Source organism: Rhamphochromis sp. 'chilingali' (genome assembly GCF_963969265.1).
Source record: "Rhamphochromis sp. 'chilingali' genome assembly, chromosome: 22".
NCBI lineage: Eukaryota > Metazoa > Chordata > Actinopteri > Cichliformes > Cichlidae > Rhamphochromis > Rhamphochromis sp. 'chilingali'.
In genome coordinates this window covers 5,545,501-5,572,866 of record NC_137950.1, presented here as the reverse complement: position 1 = coordinate 5,572,866, position 27,366 = coordinate 5,545,501, and the positions used below count along the sequence as shown (strand labels likewise).

At 40.8% G+C, this 27,366-nt stretch overlaps 1 protein-coding gene across 1 annotated transcript in view; it reads left to right on the top strand.

Annotated features, from left to right (window-relative positions):
- Positions 1 to 219: 219 nt before the first annotated feature.
- The window catches only part of radil2b (Ras association and DIL domains 2b), a 37,587-nt gene continuing 10,440 nt past the window's right edge, over positions 220 to 27,366 (top strand). Inside the window, exons 1-11 of the mRNA XM_080873895.1 lie at positions 220 to 825; positions 4,812 to 5,017; positions 6,276 to 6,450; positions 9,208 to 9,440; positions 10,417 to 10,838; positions 18,783 to 19,079; positions 19,193 to 19,585; positions 20,124 to 20,161; positions 20,247 to 20,473; positions 20,723 to 20,835; positions 24,577 to 24,841. Coding sequence (XP_080730021.1) covers positions 698 to 825; positions 4,812 to 5,017; positions 6,276 to 6,450; positions 9,208 to 9,440; positions 10,417 to 10,838; positions 18,783 to 19,079; positions 19,193 to 19,585; positions 20,124 to 20,161; positions 20,247 to 20,473; positions 20,723 to 20,835; positions 24,577 to 24,841 — 2,497 coding nt within the window. The 5' untranslated portion in view covers positions 220 to 697. The remainder of the gene's footprint in view (positions 826 to 4,811; positions 5,018 to 6,275; positions 6,451 to 9,207; positions 9,441 to 10,416; positions 10,839 to 18,782; positions 19,080 to 19,192; positions 19,586 to 20,123; positions 20,162 to 20,246; positions 20,474 to 20,722; positions 20,836 to 24,576; positions 24,842 to 27,366) is intronic.

The following is a 27,366-nucleotide window of genomic DNA, read 5'->3' as shown; positions in this document are numbered from 1 at the left end:
GCTGGCTGTGATCTGCTTTCAGCCAGAAGATGGAGTGATGGACACAGAAATCTTGGATTCACTCACTGCTCGAGTTCCTCTGTCTGCTTCAAGCACAGACGTGAACTTAGCACATCTTCCACAGCAAGAAAAGCGGTGCAATGCTGTGAAAGCTGGGATTTAAAAGGTCAGACGAGTTCTTCAGTAAGGTTTTATTTTGAAAGTTTCAGTGCGGGTCGGCGGGTGTGTGCAGCCTTGGCACTTTCAGGCAGTTGCGCTGTCGAAACACATCTGGAGAGCGGGTTCGTTATGAATTTGAAACAGGCTGCTTCCTTTGGAAGCGGACAGGATACGTCATAATGGCAGCAGTGTTCATCAGATGTGTCCGCTCCCTGGAATGACATCAGTAAGATATATTTCGATCACGTGTCAGCGTCCCAGAGACAGTTAAGAGATGAAGTTGTAACTGGAGAAGCTTCGTCGCTGTTGTTGGACTGAGCAGTCCGTCAACAGCTGGATGAGGGTTGGAAACATCTGCAGCGCTTATTCCGGAAAATGAAGCAGCAGCTGGATGAATTTGCGCCTCGGTTCCTGAATGGAACATGTCAGGAATGATGCAAGGCAACACCGGCTGTTCTCCAGTCGAGCACTAGAATAACCCTCTCTGATCATTTAGAATAAAACCACTTTAACGTAGCACCAGGTGGATCAGACAGGAATGAGTCGGATTAAAGATTCCTCTGAGGAGCTGCGCTCTCTACCACCAAGACCCCCGAACTTACCTGCAGCTCTCCCAAAAAGACGGTTTGTCAGGCTGGGGAGGAAGACCAGTGATGGCTCTCAGCAGTGAGTATGAAACACGTGCTAACAAATGCGTATTCGTGCCTAATTGTGTTCATGTGCACTTTAATTAACAAGTTGTTCACCTGACCAAACTTTTGTCTGCCTCAGTGCACCTTTACTTCTGTCTTCGTGCTTCCTGTCATTTGATTGTATTGTTAGGCATGCTGTCTGAATGTTGTTGTATGCTGTTATGTATTCAATCCTGATGTGTCCTGGAACTTGCGATCCCTTAAGCCACTGGATATAACAAAGCATGAGGTTCACATTCACACTGACAGACTGTCTGTGTATTTGAACTGTGAACTTGACTTTAATTGTAACAAAAACAGATGATCCATGTTGATTGTTCACCTGACAAAACATTTGTATCCCCAAGTGCAAGTTTACTTCTGTCTCTTTCTTCCGATTTGAATGTTTTGTATTTCATGTAATATTAGTCCCAGTCACTGTGAACAGGAACTGATCGGAAATTTTAAACTTCAAGTGACTGAATGGGGTCATTTTTGGCTCAGTCGTGACATAGATTTTTAAAATTATACACACATGCATTTGTCAGTCTACTTCTCCTATAGCATTTCACAGTTCAGTTTTCCACTTCTTACTTTTTTCGTAGTGTTTTGCAGTCATCCATGGCAAACAGACCTAGAGTTGTAAGAGTGGTAATGCTTTATAATATAGCCATTTACTAAAAGCACAATCATTAAGTGGAATTTTCAGTTTTCAGTTTTCAGTTTTATTTGTCATATGCAAGTTAGCACAGGGTCAACATTGCAATGAAATGTGTTTGACGAGCAGCAGTCACTCAGCAGCATGGTACTGTAGAAGAAAATATAATAAAATATAATAAAATAAAATAAAGTAATAAAAAATAGAAAAATAGTAAGGAGCAAAATATTAGAGAGACGTGGTAAAAGAGAAAAGATGACTAAATATATATGTATCTATAAATATAAATATATGTACACTAGTGATTAAATAAGAAAATCTTGAAAAGAAATATGACGGGGGGCAGATGGGATATTGCACAGGAATGAGCAGCAGAAAATTACAGTATTGCACTTTTAAATATAAATATCAATAACAATAAAGTGGAGTGACCAGTGCAGATTAAACAGAGTACTTGTGAAGCTGCAGGGTAGCTTCTGAGTGCGTCCTGTGGACTGTGTTGTGTGTGTTTAAGTGTTGTGGTTGAGGTGTCGTATGGCTTGGTGGTAAAAACTGTTTTTGAGTCTTGTAGTCCGAGCAGACAGACTCCTGTAACGTCTGCCAGATGGTAACAAGGAGAACAGCTGATGTGCTGGGTGGCTCTGGTCCTTGATGATGCTGTGTGCTTTACGGAGGCATCGCTGGAGATAAATGTCCTGAATGGCAGGAAGCCTCATGCCAGTGATGTGCTCTGCTGCCTTCACCACTCTCTGTAGTGATTTACAGCTGCTGGCAGAGCAGCGTCCGTACCAAACTGTGATGCAGCTCGTCCGCAAGCTCTCAATTGCACACCTGTAAAAATTTGAGGTGATGTTGGCGTTCATGCCAAACTTCCGCAGCCTCCTCAGGAAATAAAGCCGCTGGCGAGCTTTCCTGATAGCAGTGTCTGTCTGAAGGGTCCAGGAGAAGTCGTCTGTGATGTTGACTCCAAGGAACTTGAAGCTGCTGACCCTTTCGACCTTGACACCGTTGATGTGGATGGGCTGGTGTTCTCTGACTGGTCGTTTCCGGTAGTCTACTATCATCTCTCTAGTTTTGCTGATGTTGAGAGTCAGGTTATTTTCCAGACACCACTCGTACAGCGCCATCACCTCCTCTCTATAGGCCATCATTGCCTGTGATGAGGCCTATGATGGTTGTGTCATCCGCAAACTTGATGATGATGTTGGACTCGTGTTTAGCAACACAGTCGTGTGTGAACAGGGAATATAGGAGGGGGCTAAGCACACAACCCTGTGGCGTACCTGTGTTTAGGATGAGTGGTGAGGAGGTGTGCTTACCAACTCTCACCACCTGGGGCCTGTTTGTGAGGAAGTTTAGAATCCATCTGCAGATTGGTGTTTCGAGCCCAAGGTCGACGATTTGATGTACATTATTTGAAATTACTATTAATTATATTTAGATACAAATACTTAATGGTAGGTGCACTTGAATAAGTGGGCAACAAGTCAGATTTTGTTAGGAAGCAAAGAAATATTTACACTCTAAGTAAATTTAAGTAGTATGTAAGTAATTTTAACTAATGAATACTTGTTTTCCCACAAAACCATCAGGTAATTGCACACAGCTCAGTTAGGCCATACTTCATATTACTTACAGGATCATTTCTGTCTCCTTTTCTGTAAAATACCTGTAAGTTAGGCAAGGTTATCCCACTCTAAAATACAGCCACACTCTAAAAAGTACAGGGAAATCACACAGTACTTAAAATTACTTATGTAGAACTTAAAATTGTTCTACATATGTAACCACATAAGTTACATTTACTTACCGCATAATTATTTCTTTGTTTCCTGTACAATATGACTTGTTACCTTCTTAAGTATTTGTATGTAAATATACTTCTATTGTTATTTCAAATAAAATATATTGAAATATTATTTAATTACAGTTGACAGGCTGCACTATAAACTGTTACTGTAAGATTTACTTCTCCAGTACCTTGAGGCAGAGTCATCAATTCTACGCTCATCATCCACTTTCTTACATACATCTGTTCAACCACTCATTGACACAGATATCTAATCAGACAGTCACACTGCAGGAACTCCATTTAGCCATTTAGCCATAATTAAGGTGACCTACTGAATTTCAAACTGATCATGAGAATAGGGAAGAATGATGATTTAAGTGACTTTAGATGTGGCGTGGAGATTAAAATGAAAATGCCAGAGCTCAGAGGAGAATGGTCAGACTGCTTTGAGCTGATAAGAAGACCACAAACTGAAATAATAACCACTAATCAAGTGCACAACATATGTAACCTTGAAACAGATGGGTTACACCAGCAGAAGACCACACTGGGTACCAAACCTGTCAGCTAAGACCAGGAAACGCAAACTATAGGTATCATACACAACAAGAGCCATTACAAAAGTATTTCATCATAAAATAAAACGAGGTTTTAAATGAAAGATATTCAGCAAAATTCACCTTGCTCTACAGGGACTTATCCCTTGAAGAAACACAACCATAAAGATGCCAGCAGTGAAGCTGCACTAACACATACATGGACAATGATACTGTCACACTGAAGTTCAGTTCAAAGTTGAAAAAGCTCAGGCAAGTGGTTTTTAATTCAACATGGACACATGAACTTAAGTTTGGTACAGCTAGAGCCTTGCAGTATTGTTGCACACTACTACACACACTACACTATGATGAACTCAGCTACTGGTGCTTGTCTTCCTTTTTTAAGACTATTGGCCTGATTCAGAAGCTGAAGACCAAACTGAAAAAAATGCCACTGCGTATTTCTTCTACAAATAAACCCACATTTTGAGCCGAGAGAACTTGAAGGAGCTTTCATTATCCTCTAATGCAACTGCTTATGTGCAACTAGGAGTGCTAAGATTATCAATCAGACATGTAAAATCGTTTATTTCCAAGTGGTGGCGTAACTGCAGAGAACCTTTGAACCATAATGATAAGTAGCTTAGAGGCTCAGTCAGAAGTAAAGCAACACTTGATTATTTCATTCATGTCCCAAGAGAGCTTAGAGAAGCATGGTGAAGGAAACCAGGCAGCACTGCATTACGGTCAGAACGGTATGTGCCTAGCATACGTGCTGCTTTCAAGAATGGACATGATACTTTATGATTCGATTTGCTTTTTCTGATATCTTTGTTTTGGTTCCCTTTTTTTGTGGCTGATGATTGTCTGATTGATTGAAGACGCAAACATGTCTTCCTTGATCTTGAACCGATGTGATGGCTTTATCAGTCCTCCAGCTGGTAAGTGTTCAAAATGTTTCTCAAACACTCTTTTTTTACTTTTTTATTTAGCAGTTCAGCTTCATCCACTGGAAGTTCATCTGCTAGCAGATCTGCTGAGGGCGTGGCCATAAGACAGCCCTGCAAAAGCCGCATTCGTCGGAACACCCACCGCCTCTCAGGTGTCTTTCTCCGCACCCCCACCTCCACCTCAGGCTCCATGGCACTGACTGCAGGACTCAAGTCATCATTGTCTGTCCACACCAGGAAGGGAAGCAGTACGTCACAGTGACTTTACTTTCTCCCTGCATGTTTACACTCAGGATTTGTTGTGCTAATGCTACAGCTAGTGTTTTTAGCACAGATGACTTGTGGCTCTGGGATAAGTGATGATGTGCAAGACGATGACCCAAATGATATCATCAGAGCTATTTTGGCACTAGTTTGCAAGCGCTTTAGATTAATACCAAAATCTTGCATGCAGGCTGAGCCAGTTTAGAAAATAAAAGTCAGAGTAGCTCTGCCTCTGCTGTTTTCATTTTAATAATAATTGTTTTGATTAAATCAAACAATACCACTAAGTTAAACTGGCTGCATCAGTTGTGCAGTTTGTGTTATAAAGAATATTCATCAGCGGGTCATGGATGTACAGTAAGGGGCTGTGGCTCAGGGTGTAGAGCAGGTCATCTACTATCGGAAGGCAGGAAATGTGATTCCTAGCCAGCCAAAGTGTCCTTGGGCAAGATGCTGAACCTGAGTGAACCTGAGTTGCTCCCATTATGTTCATTGGAGTGAGAATGTGAGATAGAGAGCACCTGGATGTAGAAATAAATGCTAGTGTGATTATATAGTGCTTTGAGTGTTCACGTAGAGTAAAAAAGTGCTATATGGGAACCACTGCACTTACTGTACATTAATTTTCACCATATTTTTTCATTACATTGTCCTTCAATTTTTGGAAAGTCACAAAAACAAAGTGCATTCAAATGCAAATATGCATTCTGAAATTGGTTAAAATTGTTTTGAATGACAATCAGCTAAAGAGAAACTGAGGAACCAGCCTAAACTGCATCAGTTAGCATTAAACTTGTTTTACTGCATGCTTTTTTACTAATGCTCCGTGAAGGGGGACCTGTTATACTTTTTCAGGCTTCAGGCTGTTCTATCCACTCAATTTCTGACAGTTTTTCTTCTACTCTTGGCTCTATATGATGTGAAGATAGAGTAGATATACCGAAACTGGCCCTGAGCACAGAAGCCCCACCAACCTTCTGTTCAAACCTTTTGTTTTTTAATGGGCAGCAACTCAGAGGAAACCTGACTTAACCTGACTTCAAGAATGAGGTTTAAAAAAAAGTAAATATAGTATTTACTAAATGTGAATCATACAAAGCTACTCTAGCAGAGTTAAGAATAAAACATGGAGCTCCTTTAATAAAAACTAATTTTTGTAATCACATGTAAAAGTTTGGCCTTTCATCGATAATACCAAACCACAACTGAGTAAAGCATTAAACCTTCCTTCCCTTTCTGCAGTGATCTCTGCAGATGCTTTAATTGCAGAAGACCCATCTGAGCTGTCCAATCAGATAACTGCCCCAGGAATCCTGAAGATCTTTGGAAATGAAATCCTGGAAGGAGCTCACTATAAAAGCGTCCTCGCCACCACGCACTCCAGTGCAAAAGAGCTCGTCAAAGAGGCCCTTGAACGGTGAGACCATGTGTTATCTGGGAACATGCGTCTGCCTGCCATATGTGCCTGCTTTGTGTGTTTGCTCATGAGCCTGGCTGAGTTATGTATATCCATATGCTTCTTCTGCTGGAGCGGAGTTTGTATATCAATGCAGTCAGAATAGTTTTATAGACTGGCTATAGTGCCTGATGAAAGGTTAGCGCATTTACGTTTCTGTGTTTAGTATTGTATATTTCAGATGAACAAAGTTGGTATGACCCGTTGCTCTGTTTGTTATAACTGCAGTATAGTGCACACAGGGCCACTGAGTTAGTATTGCTGAAAAGGACCAGAGAAAACCACAGGCTTGTGTTAAAGACGGCCAGTGTGGCCCAGCTCCGAGGCAGCCTCTAGAGAATCAGTGTCTGTCAGCGTTTGCTTATATTTCAGCCAAAAAACATAATGGGATGATTAATGCAAGCGGTATTCACTTTGTAGAGGAAGGAGTAAATCATGACTCTTTTCTCTTAGTGAAAATAATTCTCTGCAGCAGTGACATTTAAATATGCCATTACTACTTTATGCATTTAGTAACGGTTCAGCAAACACTCTCAAATAATTATTTTTTTGTGTAATGAAAACAGGTTTATTGTAATATTCATAAGATACTGCTTTGACTACTTCAAAGAAACAGAATAAAAGGAGGGTCTGTTACATCTGGAAGACAAATGTGTCAAAGCTGCATTAATTCCTTTAATGTTAACCATTGACCCATTACAATATGTAAAGTTAAAAATGGTGCCAACAGTGAAGAAACCACTAAGAATCACCCCTAGTTTCTACAGCTTCCATCAATTATACCAAACATTTTAGCCTCTTGGAGCTAATTGTTGAGTTTCTAACAGCCTGAAGCATTTTTTACTTGGTTCACTCCCAGCAAACCCATTTCCAGCTCTTAAAAACCCACTACATGCACGGCAACAAAGGCAGACATAGTTAGCAACTAGCTGGCAAACAAAGTTGGGTTTTAGCATCTTTAAATACAGATATTTCCCTCAGGAGCAAATGGAAATCGAATTAAAGCCCAAAGTAAAGTGAATATTGGATTAACATTCAACAAGCAAGCACAAAACAACTCTAAAGTTAAATATTAATTCTGTTGTATGGACAAATGTGCAACTAGTTGCTAAGAAATCTATGCACACATAATAGTTTGTCAATGATATGGTAGATTTGTTAGGTTGGATGTATGCACTCTACATAAAAAGATGAAAAAGTGAAGCAGGATTAAAGGCTTGAAGATTCAGTTAACAGGCAGTGCTTGCTAACATTAGCAGTAGCGTAATGGCTTAGCAAACAGTAAGTTAGTCAGTTTGACTTATTTGACCTTGTGTTTGTTTGTCTATGAAGGTTTATCAGTCAAAATTATATTGATAAATTGTAAAGTTAGTACAGTACTGTAAGACGAAGACTTTCTTTTAATTTGTAAGTGTTTTTAGCAATAGAGCTCCAGATTTTCTAAAGGTCTTTTAGTTTTTCTCTTGACGTTAGCTGCTGATTCAGTCCCGTCCTTGTACCTGACATTTTCAGAGGAATGTTTTGGGTTTTTTATTTTACTTACTTGTTTACCACTTAACACTGATAAATGAATCATTCAAGCACAAAAACTCATCTAATTCAAGGGATGAATCAGTGTTGTGTCTACACATTATAGACAACTTAGCAAAGAACAGTAAAGTTTGTTACTAAAAGCTTGTCACAAGCACACAATTTGTTCCCATTTTTTTTAGCTGATCCTACAAAAGTGCCGAGGATAACAAAATCTAAGGGGCATAAAATTTTATTTTTGTACCAACAGGGTAGATTCCCAGAAATATATTAGCCTGAAAATTGACATATCTCAGCATTATGCAGTGTGTCCTTAAAAAATGTTGAGGAATGTTTAGTGATGGATGAAAGCAAATGTGCCAGATGAACATTATCTAAAAGTCATGTTCTTAAGAAACTGGAAAAACCTGAAACAGGGTCAGATAGATGCATTTCACCCCCTTCATTGAAGCCTCAACAGAAAATGTTTCAGTGGAGAGCTCAAAAAGTGATTCTTAAGGAAGGAAAGGGGAAAGAAAAGACTTAGACATGCCAAATTATGCAAGAATTAAACTGAAAATCAATGGCAACGGGTTTTAGGGGGTGATTAATCTTGTCAAAACTGATGAAATTATGAAAACAGATGCTTTAATTTCTTTCTCAACACGTGAATAATACCAAACATTTTACCAATGCTATTAGCAAACCTGAATAGAAAAACAATATAATCAGTAAATTGCTGCACTTCCTTTCCATTATCCTAGTAAAGTATAAAGAAATTTATTGCACTTTTACATAGTACTGCATGTAATGTATATAAACACTTATGTGAAAGCAGTTGCTTTTGGTGATGAGCTAATATTGCACTCAAGAACAGTCTCTCTCACTTGTTCAGAGCATTTAAGCATTTTTGAGCTCAGTATAAAGTTTTGCAATTTGCTGTCACTTCTTTTAAGAAATTTGTTTCTAGACACAGCAGAAGGGTGTTTTACGCAAGAAACATTTAATAAACCCACTGTGAAGAAACAGGCATAGTTAGCTGCTAACAAGCGAACATAAACCTTGAGTGCTTCTGAATGTAATGCTTCGGTCTCAAGAGAATTAATGATATTGTCCAGGAGAAATTCTCAGGAGAAATTTTGCTGCCTACTGTTTTAGTGCTCTGTCTCTGGGTTTGAAAGGATGATAACATGGCTAACTGTGATCTAGGTATGGCCTGAGAAAGGAGGAAGCGGAGTCCTACGTTCTCTGTGACACCATTGGTTCCATTAGTAATCATCCGTGGAGAACAGAAGGTTTCCGAGTACTGGGCGACCATGAAAAACCCCTCCTCCTGCAGTCGCTGTGGAAACCCAGAGATGGTTTGGCAAGACGATTCGAAATCCAGAAGAGAAGTTCAGTAGAGGAGAAGACATCCAAAGAGAAGGATACCATCACTGCTGGTACGCTATAGCCACAGGGCAATAAGGAGTTATCGCTGCACACTATACCACATCCTGAACCAGGGTGCATGCCCTGGAATAGGAGTCTTCACCAGTAAATGAAGCATTGTCAGTGTTAAGCCCAGTTTTAAAGTTCTCACAGTAAAAATGTGGTTTGTTGGCACGTTGTTGTTCCAGTGAAAGTAGGCCAAGCCACATAGGCCAAGCTATATTTTAATAGGTCTACTATTTCTTTTTTTCCTTTCTTTTCAATTTCTGCTGCAAATTTGGGGATCACATTTGCTCTCAGTTCCATTAAAATGTTCTTTAAAACTTTAAATGTAATTGATGTCGCAGACACACTTGTTTAATTAGATTTCTTCCAGTGACACACCCTATCTTTTGTACTTCACTGCTTGCTGCAAAATGCTGTAAAAGATTTACACTGCTACAATATCTAATTGGCCTTACAAGGGATGATGTGACAGAAGAAAAACACCAGAACTTTCCACAGATACCTGACACAAACACTCCGTGGTACTGTAACAGCACTGGCTGGACTATTTTCTACAATCATTTCTACTAGGGGCCCCAGCTGTGGTTGACACAGCTGTGTTCGTAGTGTAAGACTGTGTCCTGTTATGTGTTTTGCTTTTATGAATGGCACAGCTTGTGATGGCCTTCTATCGGTGTCAGCTTGTAGATGCCTGCTGCGGGGGTGCCGTTTTTTCTTCTTTTTTTCCATGAGCTCTCTTTCTTTCCACTGAGGTCTGTTTCCTGTATGGTGCTTCTGTGTTCATCCTGGCATAAACACACCATGGACAAATGACCGAGGCTCACACACACCTCACCTTGCTTCAGGAAGAAAAAAAAGGGTGTTGCTCTATCACCACATTCCATTAGCCCTGAGCTCTGTATATTTTTACTGCAGCTCAGTTTGGATGTAGTTACAACGCTATTCCCAGCTCTCTTATTTGTTTATTCATCTCCCTCTCAGGTATCAATGCTCAGGCTCGTAAGCTGCAGAAGAGCCGCTCCAGAGTGACCTCCACCCTCATAGAGAAAACCATGAGCCGGAGCCAGAAACTGTGGAGGAGCAAAAGTGAGATGGACCTCTTAGAGACCAAACACGACACAGATCACGAAAAACGTGTCAAGGATGAAAGCGAGTGCCCGAATCAAACGTCAGTGCAAAGCTTTGAGCATCCAGAACAGAATCACATTCACAGCCTTGCAGCTCCCTCAGAGGGGGCCAAAACAGAGAACCTCTGTCCGTCAAGGCCGAGAGGCGAGCAGGAAGTAGAGGAGTCGGAGAGGGAGGAGACAGAGAGCAGCGACGATAACACCACACAGTACTCTATTCACCCTCCTCACGACTGTCCATACCTGCTACTGCTGCAGGGCTACAACCCCGCGCAGGTATCATATCCAAACACACGCTCTGCATCTGACCCCGAAAAGCAGTTTTCCAATCATATGTCAGCAGCAGTAGGAAACAGCAATGCCTGTCAGTGCTTTGGCTTTTTATACATGTTCGAGTGTTGAAATCGTCCATTTAAAGAGTTTAGTAGCGGGTGAGTGGTGTTTTTATATGATAAAAAAAAAACTAAAAAGACAATAGTGTACGTTTAGGGAATGGTCTATCTGATGTCAGTTTTATTTTTTCTGGCAATTTGCCTCTTCGGCCAATAGGACAAGACAGGAAACATGCAGAAAGTGATAATCAAACTGAAAAACTTTTGGTTACACTGTGTACTTTAGCTACTGTTTTATTTACCTCACCTTCAGAACCTTCAGCAACAACCAGGTCATTATTTATATGATCGCACTAAAAAGATGTAAACTAGCAGTGTATTTTACAGTGTCATTGCATTAGCATTACTGATGCACACAAGCTGAATTGGCATTAAAGTGTCATGACAATTCAGCTATTACATAAAGTTTATCTTTATAGTTAAGTAATCAATGCTTTAAAAGTTTCCTGGGGATAAAATTGTGAATTGTGCTCATGAAAGGTGAATCCCAAACTATATTTCAAGTTATTGTTACCACTTAACTTTGATGTCCTCTACTGCTACTGCCAGAGCTCCCTCATTTATTTGTTCTAAAAAGTTGCAATAGCTATCATATTATGTTTACAGAACCAGCAGCATAACAGTACACTACATACAGACCTAAAAAGTGTGTATGTGCAACATTTAAAAAAATGGTCCTGTTCATAATAACTACACATGTGTTTTTACTTACTGTGTGGAAGTTTGTCCCGGATGCTGAGTTTGGGTAACACTACCAACTGTTCACTCCCACAAAAGAAACAAAAACAAAAAATAATGGCAGACAACAGTATTGGCAAACTCATTTGGTTATTTCCCTTAAATTCTCTTCTTAGGCTTTGCCACTGTTGATCATCTGCATCTGTTTGGGACTTGAGCAATCTGCATTATTTTTATCCATATGCATGGCAAAGATGTAACACTCCTCATTTATCCTGGTCCTGGACCAGCATGATCACTACATTGACCCCCCCCAAAGGGGCTCACCTCACACTTCCTAAATATAGCCTGTATGTATAAGATGGACAAGGCCACTGTGAGGTCACCCATTGGTTAGTGAGGTCTCATTCTGAAGCCTCAAGCAAAGCATTTTTCTTGTGTCCCTCTTGGAGCTTAAACCAGACAATTCATTTCGCTTTATATTGTAAGGTTGATCCTACAATAATACATACAGAGAAAAACCCAACAATCATATGACCCCCTATGAGCAAGCACTTTGGCGACAGTGGGAAGGAAAAACTCCCTTTTAACAGGAAGAAACCTCCAGCAGAACCAGGCTCAGGGAGGGGCGGGGCCATCTGCTGTGACTGATTGGGGTGAGAGAAGGAAGACAGGATAAAGACATGCTGTGGAAGAGAGACAGATAAATAACAACTATAATTCAGTTGAGAGAGGTCTGTTAACACACAGTGAGACAAGCCAGTAAAGAACTGTTAGGTAAATGTTTGGCAAGCTTCTCAAACCCTATAATGTTAACATCTTAAGATGTTTTGAATGGTAACACTTTCTAGGATTAGGATTAGGAAACTATACTTTTTTGCAGTTGGCCAGAATGGATCTTAACATTTTATCTTGTACTCATAGTTACATTTTCACTATAACAATGATTCTGTTTCCAGTGTTGGGGGTAACGGAATACATGTACCGGCATTACGTATTTAAAATACAAAATATGAGTAACTGTATTCCATTACAGTTACTGTTTAAAAAGGTGGTTATCAGAGTACAGTTACTTTGCGAAATAAAGGGATTACACTGTGATCTTTTCCTGCTTCATATGTTAGGCTATGCCCTCTCTATTTTTGGTAATTCCACGCCGGTGGAAATGCAAACAAAACACACATTGAGAGGCCCCGAGATTGAGTCTGTGTCTCAATCTCGGGGCCCATGCCACCTCTACTTGCGGCCCGCATAATGACGTGAAGAAATATTTTTTTAAAAGTATTATTCAAAAAATTATTTAATATGAAGGCAATAGGCAGAGTGTTACAGCCATAGCATGTATGGAACATGTAAATATAATAATAACCACTGCAGCCAAAAAGAGTGCCTGACGAACCCAGTTGTAAGTAAGCTATTTAGACTCGACTGTACACTGTGTTCGTGTTTTCCTCCAAAACAATAACTTCCGTTGGAGCAGCCTTTCAACGCCTCGCTCTGTCTCTCGTTAGCAAAGTTGACCCAGACAACAAAGTAAAGCTAGTTTTCGGCTACGAGCCCGACATGGAACCTGACATATTAGCCAGAGGTCTCTTTACTACGGTTCGCAGCCGCGGGCCTGTTTTATTTACGCGCCGAGTAATTTTCTATACGAAATCGCTGCATAAAGTGCAGCCTCAACTAATGTCCACCCTACTGTTACTCATTTTATATTAAGAGTATTCTGAATCCAAAGCATTCAGAATACGTTACTCTCATTGAGTAACACAATGGAATACGTTGCTGTGTCTTTTATGTCAACTGCTGAGCATGCTAACTTTTGACTGGAATAGGCAGTTTTAGCTTCAGTCTTTTAGCACCATGCAGTTTTCACCAGACAATTTAATGCGTTGTTAAGTTGAAATGCATTTATATAAAATTCATAGAACGAGAACTTGCTTTATCAGTTAGCTAGGTAGATTCTACACTTAAAAACCGCTATAGTCAGTCAGTAGCTCTGCCTCTGTTAGGTGTGGTTAGCTAAAACGATGAGGTATAATTTTTGGGCACGACTCAGCTAACGGTAAATTTAGACTGCTCTACAGTTTTAGCTGCATGTACGTTGTTTTCAGCTTCTTTAAAAAATATTTCCATATGCAAACCATTACATTTTAAAGTATAGTGTTACATGTGCTGTAAAATCCATTGTTTTCTTAAGTGAAAGTGAGAGGCAGCGGAAAGAATCATTATTGTGAAGGTCAGTGAACAGCACGTAGAAAAACTGTCAGTATAAAAACACTGTTCAGGAAACAGAAGAAGACAAGCCTGGCACTGCTTCCTGACTGATTACCAGTGGTTTTTTAACGGTGGCCAACAGCCGCACACATGCAGGCACACACACACATACACAGATTCTGCAGTGCTTTAGCTCTGCGTCACAGCTCTTTCCCAAAATACCCTTCATAAGAATATAATCATGTACCCCCAAGATATACTATTATAAAGGTTTAAAGAGTTTATTTGTGCATTAATTCAGCTTTAATCTGTCCAGTTGGAAAACACAAGCATCACAAGGGGAATGTCAAACATAATAATCTCTACACACTATGCTTGCCACTCACTGGGGCTAATAAAACATTGTTTGTCTAATCAGGCTTGGATCTAGATTTTAATTCCAGTACCTCCACATGATCAGATTGCTAAGCTTTGTTTGAGGGAGACTGTTACATAGCTGATGGTGGACTGACGTAATGCACTAAATTCAATCTTTCTTTTTGTTAGTGATTAACAAAAGGGCTAAAGTGTGTAGTTGTGTCTCCAGATCACAGCACTATTCATAAAATGAACTCAAGCATTACAAAAGCACTCATTACTCAGATTTGAGCCTTTTTTTTATAACATTTTTTACAGACCAAACAAAGTCAAATGGATGCAGTCTGTTAACATGTTGCAGATATGTTGCTGATTAACCACAGACTGTGTATATAAGATCGATGTAGTCGACTTCACGTTACCCTTTGGTTTGTGAAGTTTGCAGCATGTGTCAGATCAGCATCATTAACTCAGTAATGCTACCACATGAACATAATGGCAGTTAGCTCAGTGGACACAAATGTGTGAGGTTTGAAGTGTGTGCTTTTCTTTCTTCTGCTCATAATTTTCTCAAGTTTTTTTTAATTGTTGTTTTTTTCCACTGTCTATATAATTGGCAAATAGACAGAAGAAAATGATTCTTGAATGCAAACCTATTACTAGAAAGTCTAACAAGGACATTCAGGCGCTATTTAAGAAGCACCTTGAGCTGATGACAGAGTAACATCTGCAACATCTGTTCAACTTTAATTTTGACGCTATTCTTCAACCGCAACTAGACTGCTGCTGGCTCTTCAGTGATTGATATGCTTTCTTAAACTTGGGCAATCAGAATATAAGATAAGATAAGATAAGATAAGATAACTCTTTATTGTCATTGCACAGTCATACATAGTACAGTAGTACAATGAAATTGGAAAAAACTGTCCTACGTCGGCACTACATATAACACAACACGACACGATATGACACATCACAACGTAACAAACAACACAACACAGTATATTAACTTAGTATAAAAAAGAAGAATAAGTGTATGTGTATTGCACACTGTTATTATTGCACATTAATTATTATTGCACCTTGTTATAAATATAAATATTATTGTTATCGTTTTAAACATTGTTACCTCCCCCTAAAAAGTCCAGGGAGGTATCCAGTCAGGTCAGCTATTTACATTGATCAGGGCTATTGCCCTGTTGTAAAAGCTGTCCTTGAGTCTATTTGTTCGGGACCTCAGCAGCCTGAACCTCCTGCCAGACGGCAGCAGCTTAAACACCCGGTGTCCTGGGTGTGTGCAGTCCCGTAGGATGCTGCGTGCCCTCTTGAGACAGCGAGTGCTGTACAGGTCCTTCAGGGAGGGAAGAGGATGTCCAATGATTTTTTGGGCCATGTTGATGACCCTCTGGAGTGCCTTTCTGTGTGCTGTGGTGCAGCTGGAGAACCACACACCGATGCAATATGTCAGCACACTTTCAATGGAGCAGCGGTAGAAGACGGTCAGCAGCTCCTTCTTCAGGTCCATTTTTCTGAGGATTCTCAGAAAGTGGAGACGCTGTTGGGCCTTCTTTAAGACCGCAGAGGTGTTAGAGCTCCATTGGAGGTCTGTGTCTATGTGCACACCCAGAAACTTGAAACTGGAGACCCTTTCCACGCACTCCCCGTTGATGCTGACAGGCTGCAGCTCGGACTTCCTCCTTCTGAAGTCAACTACCAGTTCTTTTGTTTTGGTGGTATTGAGGTCCAGGTTGTTGTCTGCACACCAATCTGACAGCCTCTGAACTTCAGCTCTGTATGCAGTCTCATCTCCCCCTGAGATGAGCCCCACCACAGTGGTATCATCTGCAAACTTGATGACTGTGTTGTCTGGGTGGGAACTAACACAGTCATGTGTGTACAGAGTGTACAGTAGGGGACTCAGTACACAGCCTTGTGGAGAGCCGGTGTTGAGGCTGAGGGCTGAGGAAAGATGAGGCCCCACTCTAACTCTCTGTACACGGTCTGAGAGGAAGTCTCTGATCCAGCGGCAGGTGGTGGAAGGAAGTCCAATTTCCAGCAGTTTATCTATTAGTCTGTCCGGGAGTATCGTATTGAAAGCAGAGCTAAAGTCAACAAAGAGCAGCCTGGCGTAACGGCCCTGCACTTCCAGGTGAGAGATGGTGGTGTGGAGCGTTGTAGCAATGGCATCTTCAGTTGATCTGTTAGCTCTGTATGCAAACTGGAGCGGGTCGAGTGTGGGTGGCAGGCAGGACATGATGTGACGTCGGACCAGTTTCTCAAAGCACTTCATTATAACAGGTGTTAGAGCAACTGGTCGGTAGTCGTTGAGGCTGCTAATGTTAGTACGCTTTGGCAGTGGGACAATTGTGGCTGACTTTAGGCACGGCGGGATGCAGGACTGGGACAGTGAAGTGTTGAAGATCTTAGTGAAGACCCCAGCCAGCTGGTCTGCACACTCTTTTAGGACCTTTGCGGTTACCCCATCTGGTCTGGTGGCCTTCCTGGGGTTCACTGCCCTCAGTGTGCGCCTCACCTCATATTCCTGCACTATGAGGCTTGGGCTGCTGCTGTCCGATGTTTTTGCTGCTGCTGCCTCTGGTCCCTTCACCTCAAAGCGTGCGAAGAAGTGGTTCAGCTCCTCTGCAAGCTCCGCGTTACCCTCAGTCAACGTGGTATTACCAGGTTTGTAGTTGGTTAAGTGCTGAACTCCCTGCCATACCTGTCGTGAGTTGTTGGTGGTGAAGTGGTCTTCGATCCTTCTCTTGTACGCTGCCTTTGCCTCTCTGATGCCTCTTTTCAACTGAGATCTGGCTGCACTGTACTGCATACCATCACCGGATCTAAAAGCGGCGTCACGTTGCTTCAGCAGGACCTGGACCTCTTTAGTCATCCAGGGTTTCTGGTTGGAATACACCCGGAGACGTTTGTCCACAGTGACACTGTTGACACAGAAGTTAATATATGAGAGCACTGATGTTGTGTGCTCTTCAAGGTCCTGATGTTCGAACACGCTCCAGTCCGTGTTTTCAAAACAGTCCTGCAGTCTGGCCAGGTTTTCACAGTTTTTGTATGTATTTTTATGTAATATGTATTTTTTCTTTTTTATTAAAGATACAGTGTGTAAAATCTTTTCTTATCCCTCCAAATTCCCACAGGAGCGCTCGCTGCCATGTATTTTTAATGAATTCATTCCGAGTTTGTGAGAATGCATCAGTTTTTTAGAAGATGTACATATACACTAATCAATGTATATTTATGAGTACAACTGTCTTTTTTTCTACTAAATAATGTCAAAAGATTACTTACTGTACCTTTAAATTGTGCTCCCAAGTCTCTGCAATCAAGGTACAAAGAAATTAATCAGACAAAAATAAAAAAAATATATCAGTTTTTACCTTCTCTAAAATATAGGTTTAGCGTTAGCATTAATAGTAGTGTTCCACCTACGATGACTTAGACCTCAGAGGTCTGTCTGGAATGTCTATGGCATTCACACCAGTAGCAATTTGCTTTATTGCTGATGGTTGGTTGATAGCGGACATTCCAGACTTCGATTTCCTGGATAACTGGATAACCCTCAAATATATTTACAATCCTGTCATATGGTAATTAAAATATGGTTTGAGCTCAGTGACAGTCACTTCCGTTGCTCGCCTCAAAGTTCAGAAAAGTTGAACCCTACTGAAGTCACTGAATGTCACAGATTTTGTGTCAGCACAGATTTCCATGTTGGCCTTGCCTGTGTGGACACACCTTTCTGTTACTAAATGCTGTTTTTTTTTACCACTGTTTATACTCAAGTACAGCATGCTAGCATTCACTGTGCAGACACTTGTCATTGAATTGTATTAAGCAGATCTTTGCATTCTTGTTTTTTAGCTTTCCTACTATCACTAAATCCTCTTCAGGCAACCATTCATAGGCTATATTAGAAGTATTGGAACCTGTCACTGGATCATTGTGCAAGTTCTGATTTGAACCAAAACTATGATCCATTCTAAAGCTTTTGGTGCTTAAACACAGCATGTCTTTATACTGTCTTCCTTCTCTCACCTGAACCGGTCACCATCTTAACCAGGCTCATGGAGGGGGGGCCCCTCCATGAGCCTGGTTAAGATGGAGGTTTCTTCCTGTTAAAAGGGAGTTTTTAGTTCCCACTGTTGCCAAAGTGCTGCTCATAGGGGGTCATATGATTGTTGGGTTTTTCTCTGTATGTATTATTGTAGGGTCTACCTTACAATACAGAGCGCCTTGAGGCGACCGTTGTTGTGATTTGGCGCTGTATGAATAAAATTGAATAGAATTGAATTAAACCAAGTAGATCTGGAAGTTAAATGTAATCAAAGAAGCAGGTAAAACCAAAACAATAATACCAAAGTTAAAAAAAAATAAAAATCTCACATGGGAGGTCAGGTAATCATAATGCTTCTTTATATACTAAAAGAAATTCTTTGAGCATGCCTGAACAAAGCACCAGCAGACAACGGCACTGTACAGGGTGGAATACATTTGAGAGAAGATGAGATATAGTGAACTCTTGGTGATTGTTTGGTAACTTGTCATTTATTTCTTCACTCAGGACTTTGTCATCTACCTCCTTGCCAGCCCAAATATTGTTGTTGGTCAACAAAGCGGTCACAAGGAAGGGTCAAAGGCTGATATCCTTCTCTTTGCCGCTGATATTCTTCCGAGACACTGCTACTTCCTTCGCCACAGCGCCGTTGCACCCACCGTTCTCTGCCCGCGTCAGGATGCCGTGGTCACTAAGAATGGAAAAGGGCTGAGAAATGAGGAACCGCTTTGCTCTGGTGATATTATTGGGTTGGGACAGCACTACTTGTTTCTTTTCAAAGACCCTCTAGCTTCAATGCACAAGGTAACGGCAGATTACCTTCACAAGAACCAAAATCTTTTACTTTTAATCAATTTGGATTTTTTCTTAAGTGCAAATCCTGCTTCATGTTTCTTGTTTCTTTCTGGAAAATAAAGGAAGTGATCAGTGATGCTCTTGAACCCAGCCTGTCTGCCGCCTCCTGGACTCTAGGTCACACCACCTCTGCAACTACAAGCGAAAAGATCCTCTGTAGCACCTGCATCACCTACCAGAGCCCAAACTGCAAACTGCCCTTGAGCGGAGGGCCTCCATTTCTAAAATCACCTGAAGGCCACAGTCTGACTCTTACCTATGCAGCTGAAGACGAGGACATTATTGTGAAGGAGATTGTTGCTATGGGGAGCAGTAGCAGCATCAGTGGTAGACCACCATTGACTGTTGCATTCCTGTTGTGCATGTGTGTTCAGTATTCATCAGTTTGTCTTCAAACGTCAGACCTACGCAGGCTTCTGCTGCGTATTGCAAGTGGAGTTCAGAGTGCCATGTGGGTGAGTTGTAGTAACAGACATAAGGAGCTCGGCCACATTTTAAAGTGGAGCATAACAACAACAAGCAAAAAAAGTTGCTCCAGATGTGTTCAATGTCAGGAAATCAGAGATTTCATGTTTAAAAAAGGATGTGCACAGGTTAATATTTAAAGAGATCCATAGCTGGTCGCCATGATGTGCTTACAGTCTTTTTCAATCATCTGCTTCACTGCTAACCAAAGGAGAGGTCACTTTCAAGTGTTGCTGAGTGCATCCAGCACGAGCACACCGAGACCAAAGAGAAAATGTCTGCAGGGAGAAAATCAGGCTTAAAATTCTGTTCCAAAAGTTAATTTCCCAAAGCAGAACTTTCTTCAGGGAATCATTTCTTAGGAACTCAAACTGCTGTTCACTGTAGCAACCAAGGACTGAATTACTAAATTAAGTTACTATCTGAAGAACAGAGAAATACTGTGTTATATCCCCCAGATGGCTCTGGCTTACAATTTTACCTATTGCTATTTTAAGTCACTCCAAAACTTTTAATCTTGTCGTGCAGGAGCAGACCAAGGAGCTGGCTGCAGTTCAGCCTGAAGTGTAAGCAGAGCTTTCTTTATTTCCCCGACACTAATTATATTACAGTTCACAGAGAACACTGCACAGCTTTCCTCCTGTGTTGCAGTCTCAGGTGCGAAGGTTCAAACCCAGAAGACCCCACTCTTCTCTGCCTTCAAGAGCTGATCCCTGGACTGCACCCCCTAGTGGTGTGGATGTCAAACAGCCTGGAGCTGCTGCAGCTCATTCAGCACCAGCTGCCTCTTATTCTGGAGTGGAGAGCCCGAGAAGAGGAGGAACAAAAGGAGGAACCAGAGAAGGAAGATGATGAGAGCAAGGAAGTAAAGAACTTGGGTTAGTTGTTTAGGTGCTGTAGAGAGCATGTAACCATGATAATAATGAAAGAGGAGCTATTCTGCTTGTTTCCAACTCCGGATTTTTATTCTTGATCTCTGCTGGCATAATTTAAAATTCATCATATTCCTTATTTATCTTATGCTGGGCAGTAGTGCAACCAAACAGTGCAACATTATGAAGCACAGTCCACATTTCCAACCATATGATTACATGACATTTATGCGTTTCTGAATGTATACCTTTCAGTATTGTTAGAGCTTCTGATGTCCTGCGTCCGTTCAGCCAGCGAAGAGACGATAGCTGTCCTAGAGGAGGTCATCATGCTCGCCTTTCAGCAGTGTGTGTACTACTTCACTAAGGTAACAGACTACTATCAAGGAAGTGACTCAGTGGTGCGGTTTACAAATTGCTGATTACATATGTCCTTGGTTTAACTGGAAGGAAACGATCTGACCTGCATTGACAACTTGTAGATCATCTGGTCCACCCATTGCAAATGGCTGAGAATAAAGAGCTTAGTTAGCATTCCAGTAGCTTTCTAGCAGACAGAGCAGCAATGCTGCCAGACCACACTGAGTGCATTGTGACATGGGAGAGAGGCGGGACACCAAGGGCCTTTGTGTGTGTGTGTGTGTGTGTGTGTGTGTGTGTGTGTGTGTGTGTGTGTGTGTGTGTGTGTGTGTGTGTGTGTGTGTGTGTGTGTGTGTGTGTTAGCAAGGAACCATTTCTTTCAACTTTTCTTTTTATTTGTAGAGAAAGGACTTTGTGCACATATTCTCATGCTAACAAAGTTTCAAATGTCTGTATGATGTGACAGTTGTACTAATGAAGTAATGAAGACCTACTTTTTTTGCACCCTTTTAGCTTCTTTTTTTTTGGTTTTCAAGCTTTGTAGCTTTTCTCTTCTTTTTTTACTCTTTCTTTCTTCCTTCTTAGTTTAGATGTTTCTTGCCAGTGAAAACACACTGTATTCCAGTAAGTTAGCACCTTGTTAGTAAACTATGATTCCACCTTGAGCAATAAAAAGGCCAGGTTTCCCAAAGGCAAAAAAAAGAATTATTAATTCAAATATACAAGTGAAATGTCTGTATTGGTATATGGTTGTCTAATTTTTCTAGAAGTTTAAGAGTTAGTCAAGCTCCTTTCCATTATTTATGCTAAGCTAGGCTAGTTGTCTCCTTGTTCTAGGTCCAATTTTAGTTCCTAGACTAAAGACTGATGTTCATACTTATCTCACAGTAGGAAAACTAGTAAGCACATTTTGCCAAGTTCCTGACACTAAAGGTAAATCATTTACAGTTCTTAGTCTGTATGTTTGTATTGATTTATGTTGTGCTTTATTCACACAGTGTTCCTTGGGAAAAGAGAAAAAACATATTTTATTGTAGCCACAGTATCCAGTTGTGCACTTTCACTAAAGCGCCACACCCATGGAGCTCTGCCCAGGAAAGATTCAGATAAATTTCCAGTTAAGTGTGTGGGTGTGGGTGAAAATAGCATCCAAAAAAAATTAATCAGGAGACTGTCCTATTTTGGAGTCATACAGTTACATCTTTAAGCTGATAGTTGATATGGAAGTCTCCTCTTCCAGTTACCGTGATGCTTCAAACGAACAATGCAGATTTAAAGAGTTCTGTCTTTTCAAGTATTAGGCCACATCCAAGACATCATTAGCAAATGACATTAGCCAGCCTGACATGCTGACATGTTAAAGATAGAAAAACAGAGGTCTCACATAAATTCTGGCAGCTGCAATTTTCTTTTCTTAAACAATTTTCCTGTGAAGGAAGGAACTCAGTAATATGACCCTGGTTCTTTAAAGAGGAAAAGTGTTGGAGGATATGGTCTAGATACCTGCCTACAGATAGTAATTTCTAACATGATGCATAATTTTACCTTTTAGAAAATGTAATGTTCAGCTGGTTCACCTTAACTTCTCTCCTGCACCGTTTTGCTTATAAAATACTTTATTGGAGTATATCCAATCAACTGGTAATATTTATAATTTCCTTTTCATTGTCAGTTAGTTATCTCTACAAAACAATTTACAAATTAGAGCAACTAATAGTTCGTTCGGCTGTGTTATATAATGGTACAGCAGATCATGAAGAACTTCAGGGGACACAGGAAAGCACCAGTTGTCCCAGTTTTGACCAGATATTAAATGTTAACAGGGTATTACAACAAACTGCCACCTTCTCCACCAAAATACTGTTGCTGTTGGGTTTTTTTTATCCATCTTGTACAGCGTCACTTGCGGTGAACTTAAAATTGCTGAAGGAAGATAGATTGATTGGTAAAGTCAAGTACAGTTAATCTCTGGCTCTCTTCCACTGCATGTCTTTATCCTGTCTTCCTTCTCTCACTCCAACCGGTCGCAGCAGATGGCCCCGCCCCTCCCTGAGCCTGGTTCTGCTGGAGGTTTCTTCCTGTTAAAAGGGAGTTTTTCCTTCCCACTGTCGCCAAAGTGCTTGCTCATAGAGGGTCATATGATTGTTGGGTTTTTCTCTGTATGTATTATTGTAGGGTCTACCTTACAATATAAAACGCCTTAAGACAACTATTGTTGTGATTTGGTGCTGTATAAATAAAATTGAATTGAATTAAACCACGTAGATCTTATTTTAACTGAATGTATCTTTTAAAACTTTATTTTATTGTAATCTATTCTATGAATCGTTCATGAGCCAAGGATGGGTTAATGTGAGGTATTATTTGTGCTGCATAATCTTGATTACTAGACAAAAGAGAAGAGGATAAAGTTATTTCTCTGCTGTTTGGGCAGATTGAACTCGCTTTCTTCTCACATAGTCTTCTTTGATTTTTGCTTTTTTCTGTTCTTGTCCTGTTAATCCAGGCATGTTTTGTCATCCATCATGAACGCCACAACTTAGAAAGCTCAGAGCCATGAGGCCTGTGGTGTGACCACTGTTAGTCTACAGTAGCGTTTTATGTAGTGTAGCTTGTCTGAGGCAGTATAAAGTTATATTAAATCCTGACAGGTTGCTCCACAAGGTGACCCAGGAAAAACCTCTTGTTTGATAACATTATAACTCCTCCTAGATCACAGCAAATTCAGCTTTAAATCTCAGCAGACATGCTAAAAGTTTCTTAAATCTGTTTATTTAGGAGTTTTTCATGGCTTTCCATCTGATGTGAGGGTTATTGCTGCGGGATGGAAAACAAAAGGCGCCACTGGTGAGCAGCTATTGCAGCTGAAGACATGTCGTGATGAATAAAGGCGCACTTTAACAGGCTTGTGGGCAGACTGCGTGTTTACGTGTTCGTCACAATGAATGCAGTTTTATGTTTTTTTACCCCAGGCTAATACGTGCCATGGATGCATGTGGTAATCCCAGAATCCAGTGCTGCTGAGTGAATAAATCCTCTCTGCCCTGATTCCACTGAGAGATATTTTCCAACCAGCAACATTTGCAAGATTATTTGCTTTATTGTTCAGCCATTTCCAGCGTCTTATGTGCAGTGGGATCCGTGGTCGTTACGTTCTCCTGTTCATGTTCGGCCTTTCCTAGCTTCAGAGCGTTAGTGAAAGTAAACTGATCTCCTCAGGGTGGATTGCTTCAAAACCCTTCACTCAGCAGTTCTTTTTGCAGTGCAATGCCAAGCCCACACGAGCCATATTCAGCTTTTTAGGAATGTGATCTATGGCTGGAGTTGGCCTCGGATGCTTGGTGGGTCTAAGAGTGAGATCGGAGAGGAAGGGAGATGTCTGTGTACAATTAGCCTGAACAAAGCGGCCGTTGTCTGGGCTCGCCCTGAAGAACACCAAGGGCCTTTCACTGAAAGGAAGGAAATGTTAAAAACATTATGTCTTTTTTATTTCTGCGAGCACTGGTTGGGTCTACCCAGTCTTCTATCAGCTATGTTATAGTGTGAGACAGACACGCCAGGAAATTGTGGGTGGTCTGAATTCTAGGTTAAGGGGTTACGTGTTTTATTTTATCCTGCTAATCAGAACATACACCACACAAAGTTAACTTTTCCAACCTCAAATTGACCCACAGGAATTATCAACAATTGCCAGCTCCACATCAAAACTGAGTGACTCTAAGCTGCACATTTGTTTTCTCTCTCACAAGGTCCTTTACCCACTCCTGCCAGGACTTTTGGATTGCAATCCGTTCAGGGAAAATTCTGACCTGAGTACAGCCAGTGAAAGCGCTCAGGTCCTGGGTAGCGGAGGACTGCAGGTCCCTGGGGAGATCCAGCAGGTGGTGGAGGTTTTGACCGAGTGCCTGACACTAGTCTCCGACTGCCAGGTTCACCCGGAGATTTCCTCTCAGCTCATCAGCTACCTCTTCTACTTCATCAATGCATCACTCTTCAACTCACTCATGGAGAGAGGTACGCTGGTTGCTTGGGGTGTTCCAGTGTCTGTATCATAGACTATATTAAAGATGGATGTAGCCACTGTTTGCTGCATTAACCTTTGAGAGGTTTTTTTAGGCAAGGTGACCATATTTGGATAAGAGAAAGGAATGCTCAGTGACGAGTTAGAAAAGTGCATTCATAGGCTAAATTACGCTTGAATTTCAAATGCCACTAGAACATAAAAAAACCTGCATGTACAGAATTACTGGTCAAATTTGTAACGTCTGGTTAGCCAGTTACGACCTTTAACCCTCTGAGGTTTAAAGCCTGATTTAGACTTCTGTGCTGAATCTTTGTAGAAGCTACAATGTAATCTACTGTAAGTCAGCAACACTGTTGCCAGCATTTATGTGGGTGCTTGTGGGAATGCTGGGAATTTTTTCCCTCCTGGGTCCCCACTATGTGTTGTGGTCAGAATTTTTTAGGGGCAAACATATTTGTCCGTCAAGTTTTTCCACATCATTGTACATTCCCTCACATCCATTTCCGTAGTTTCATCAATCTCGCTTCAGGAACTTGCTGACATTTGTGACTCCTTGTGCTGATGCTGCGATTATTATTCCTTATATTGACAATGACTGTTACCCTTGCACTGATGAATTCAAAATCTGCAGTGAAACAGTAGCATAGGTCGAATCGATGATACAGAACAGGCCAATCACAGTCGCTGCGGGTTGCCTTAACGCAGCTTGTTGTTAAATTTATAGAGAAGTGCACGTCCAATTACGCTGTAAGCTGCCTGCAGTGTTTCACAGGGGTTTGTGGTTAATAATTATGTAAGTAAGTAAAGTTTACTTACAGGGTACTTTTTTTTAGACAAAAACAGGTCACAAATTACTTTGCAGAGATATTAAAAAACAAGGTCAAAATGAACACACCTTAGTCATGAGGATAACACAAAACGCAAAAACAGTAGAGCACTATCTAATTATAATTACAGTATGTCGTTATGTTTTTATTTATTTACTCTGCAAAGTCTCTGCTTTCAGGGAACCAATTATTCCAACCGACGCAGACCAAAAACTATGTTTTAAGAAAAAACTGTTTACTACAAGCACGTCACACCACAGACATCACACCAGTTTAGGATTAACATAACGTCCATGCTGATGGATGTCAAGATCCCCGATTGTGCTTCGGTAAGAAGCACAATTTGGTTTGTGGTGTGATGCACACGTAGTAACCTGTTATGTTGTAAACTGTTTGGCTGTGCTTGGAAAAGAAAGACAAATTTACTGCATAAAATATCGTAACTTGCAGACCTCTGCTTTGCCAGCTGATTGCTTGGTTTCGGACACCAGCTTTTCAGTCTGGTAACTCAAGCAGGCTCTCCTCCACACAGTCCTCATTTATAAAATGCTTGGACCCCAAACGTTATAGCTGGCAGGTGGATTTTCCAATTTCAGTACAGGTAGCTAAACAAGGAAATCAACTTACTGCTTAAGAGACAGAGACTGAAAGTGGACACTATATCTTTGGTTGCTTAGAATAAAACTCATTGTTGTAGACAGAGGCAGCACAAAAGTAACCCCCCTTAGACTGCCTTTTCTCCTTGATTTTCACTGGGTTATTGGTTCTGTCACTAGTTAGTTAACATAAACTTAAAAATGTCTGTGAGCTGCAACCAACCACCCCGGTGACATTATGTTCTGTACTGGCACAAGATGGCGCTAAACATGTTCTAAAAACTATTAAGGCTTATTTCTTAAATCCAGCCTCACAGACTGTGTTAAACATATGGCAGCTTTTAAAAGCAGGGCTCCATAGTGTAAATTAGCCTTTATAAATGTAGAGTGTTAAAGTCTGGAACATTTTTTTCTTGACATGCATTAAATGACCTTAGAGAAATCTCAGTAGCTTTCACTTTTTATCCAAATCACAAAATCTTTTAGTAGTTTCACATAGTTGCCTTCAAGTTCTTTCAACACATTTTTGCTGGTTCGAGCGTCGTCTTTCCTGATAGTCTCAGCTGACAAGTAGTAAAAAGTGAAGTGGATAATTTTATAGGTCAGCAGAATCATTTCACCTTTTCAGGTCTTCACAGTTTATACCACGACTACTTCTCAGTCTTTCGTCTACTAGTGAATTATCCTCATCAGTCACAAGAAGATCAGATTGTTACTATTAAATGGGAAAACTGTGTGAGTGTTCTGCCCTAACTTTGTAATAACATTTACACTGAGTCACATTTGTCATGAATTTCTTTGCACTTCATCTTTTCTTCTATACTGGCACAGAGATTGTGATGCATCATGTATGGCTTAAACTTACAGCGTGTTTGGCATCTTTTCCCGTATATCTCTTGGCTCATAATTAAGTTCTTAAGGCCTGAAAGTTTATGTACTAACAGAAGTTACATTTAGCTGTAACTGCCCTGCCCTCTAGTGGCCATCAAGAGATTTAGCAGTGGCTGCAGAACTTGTTCACTTGTCTCCTTTGTATTTCTTCTGAAGTATGAAGGTGCCGACTTAAACCGAAGTGCTTCTACTGTGGGAAAT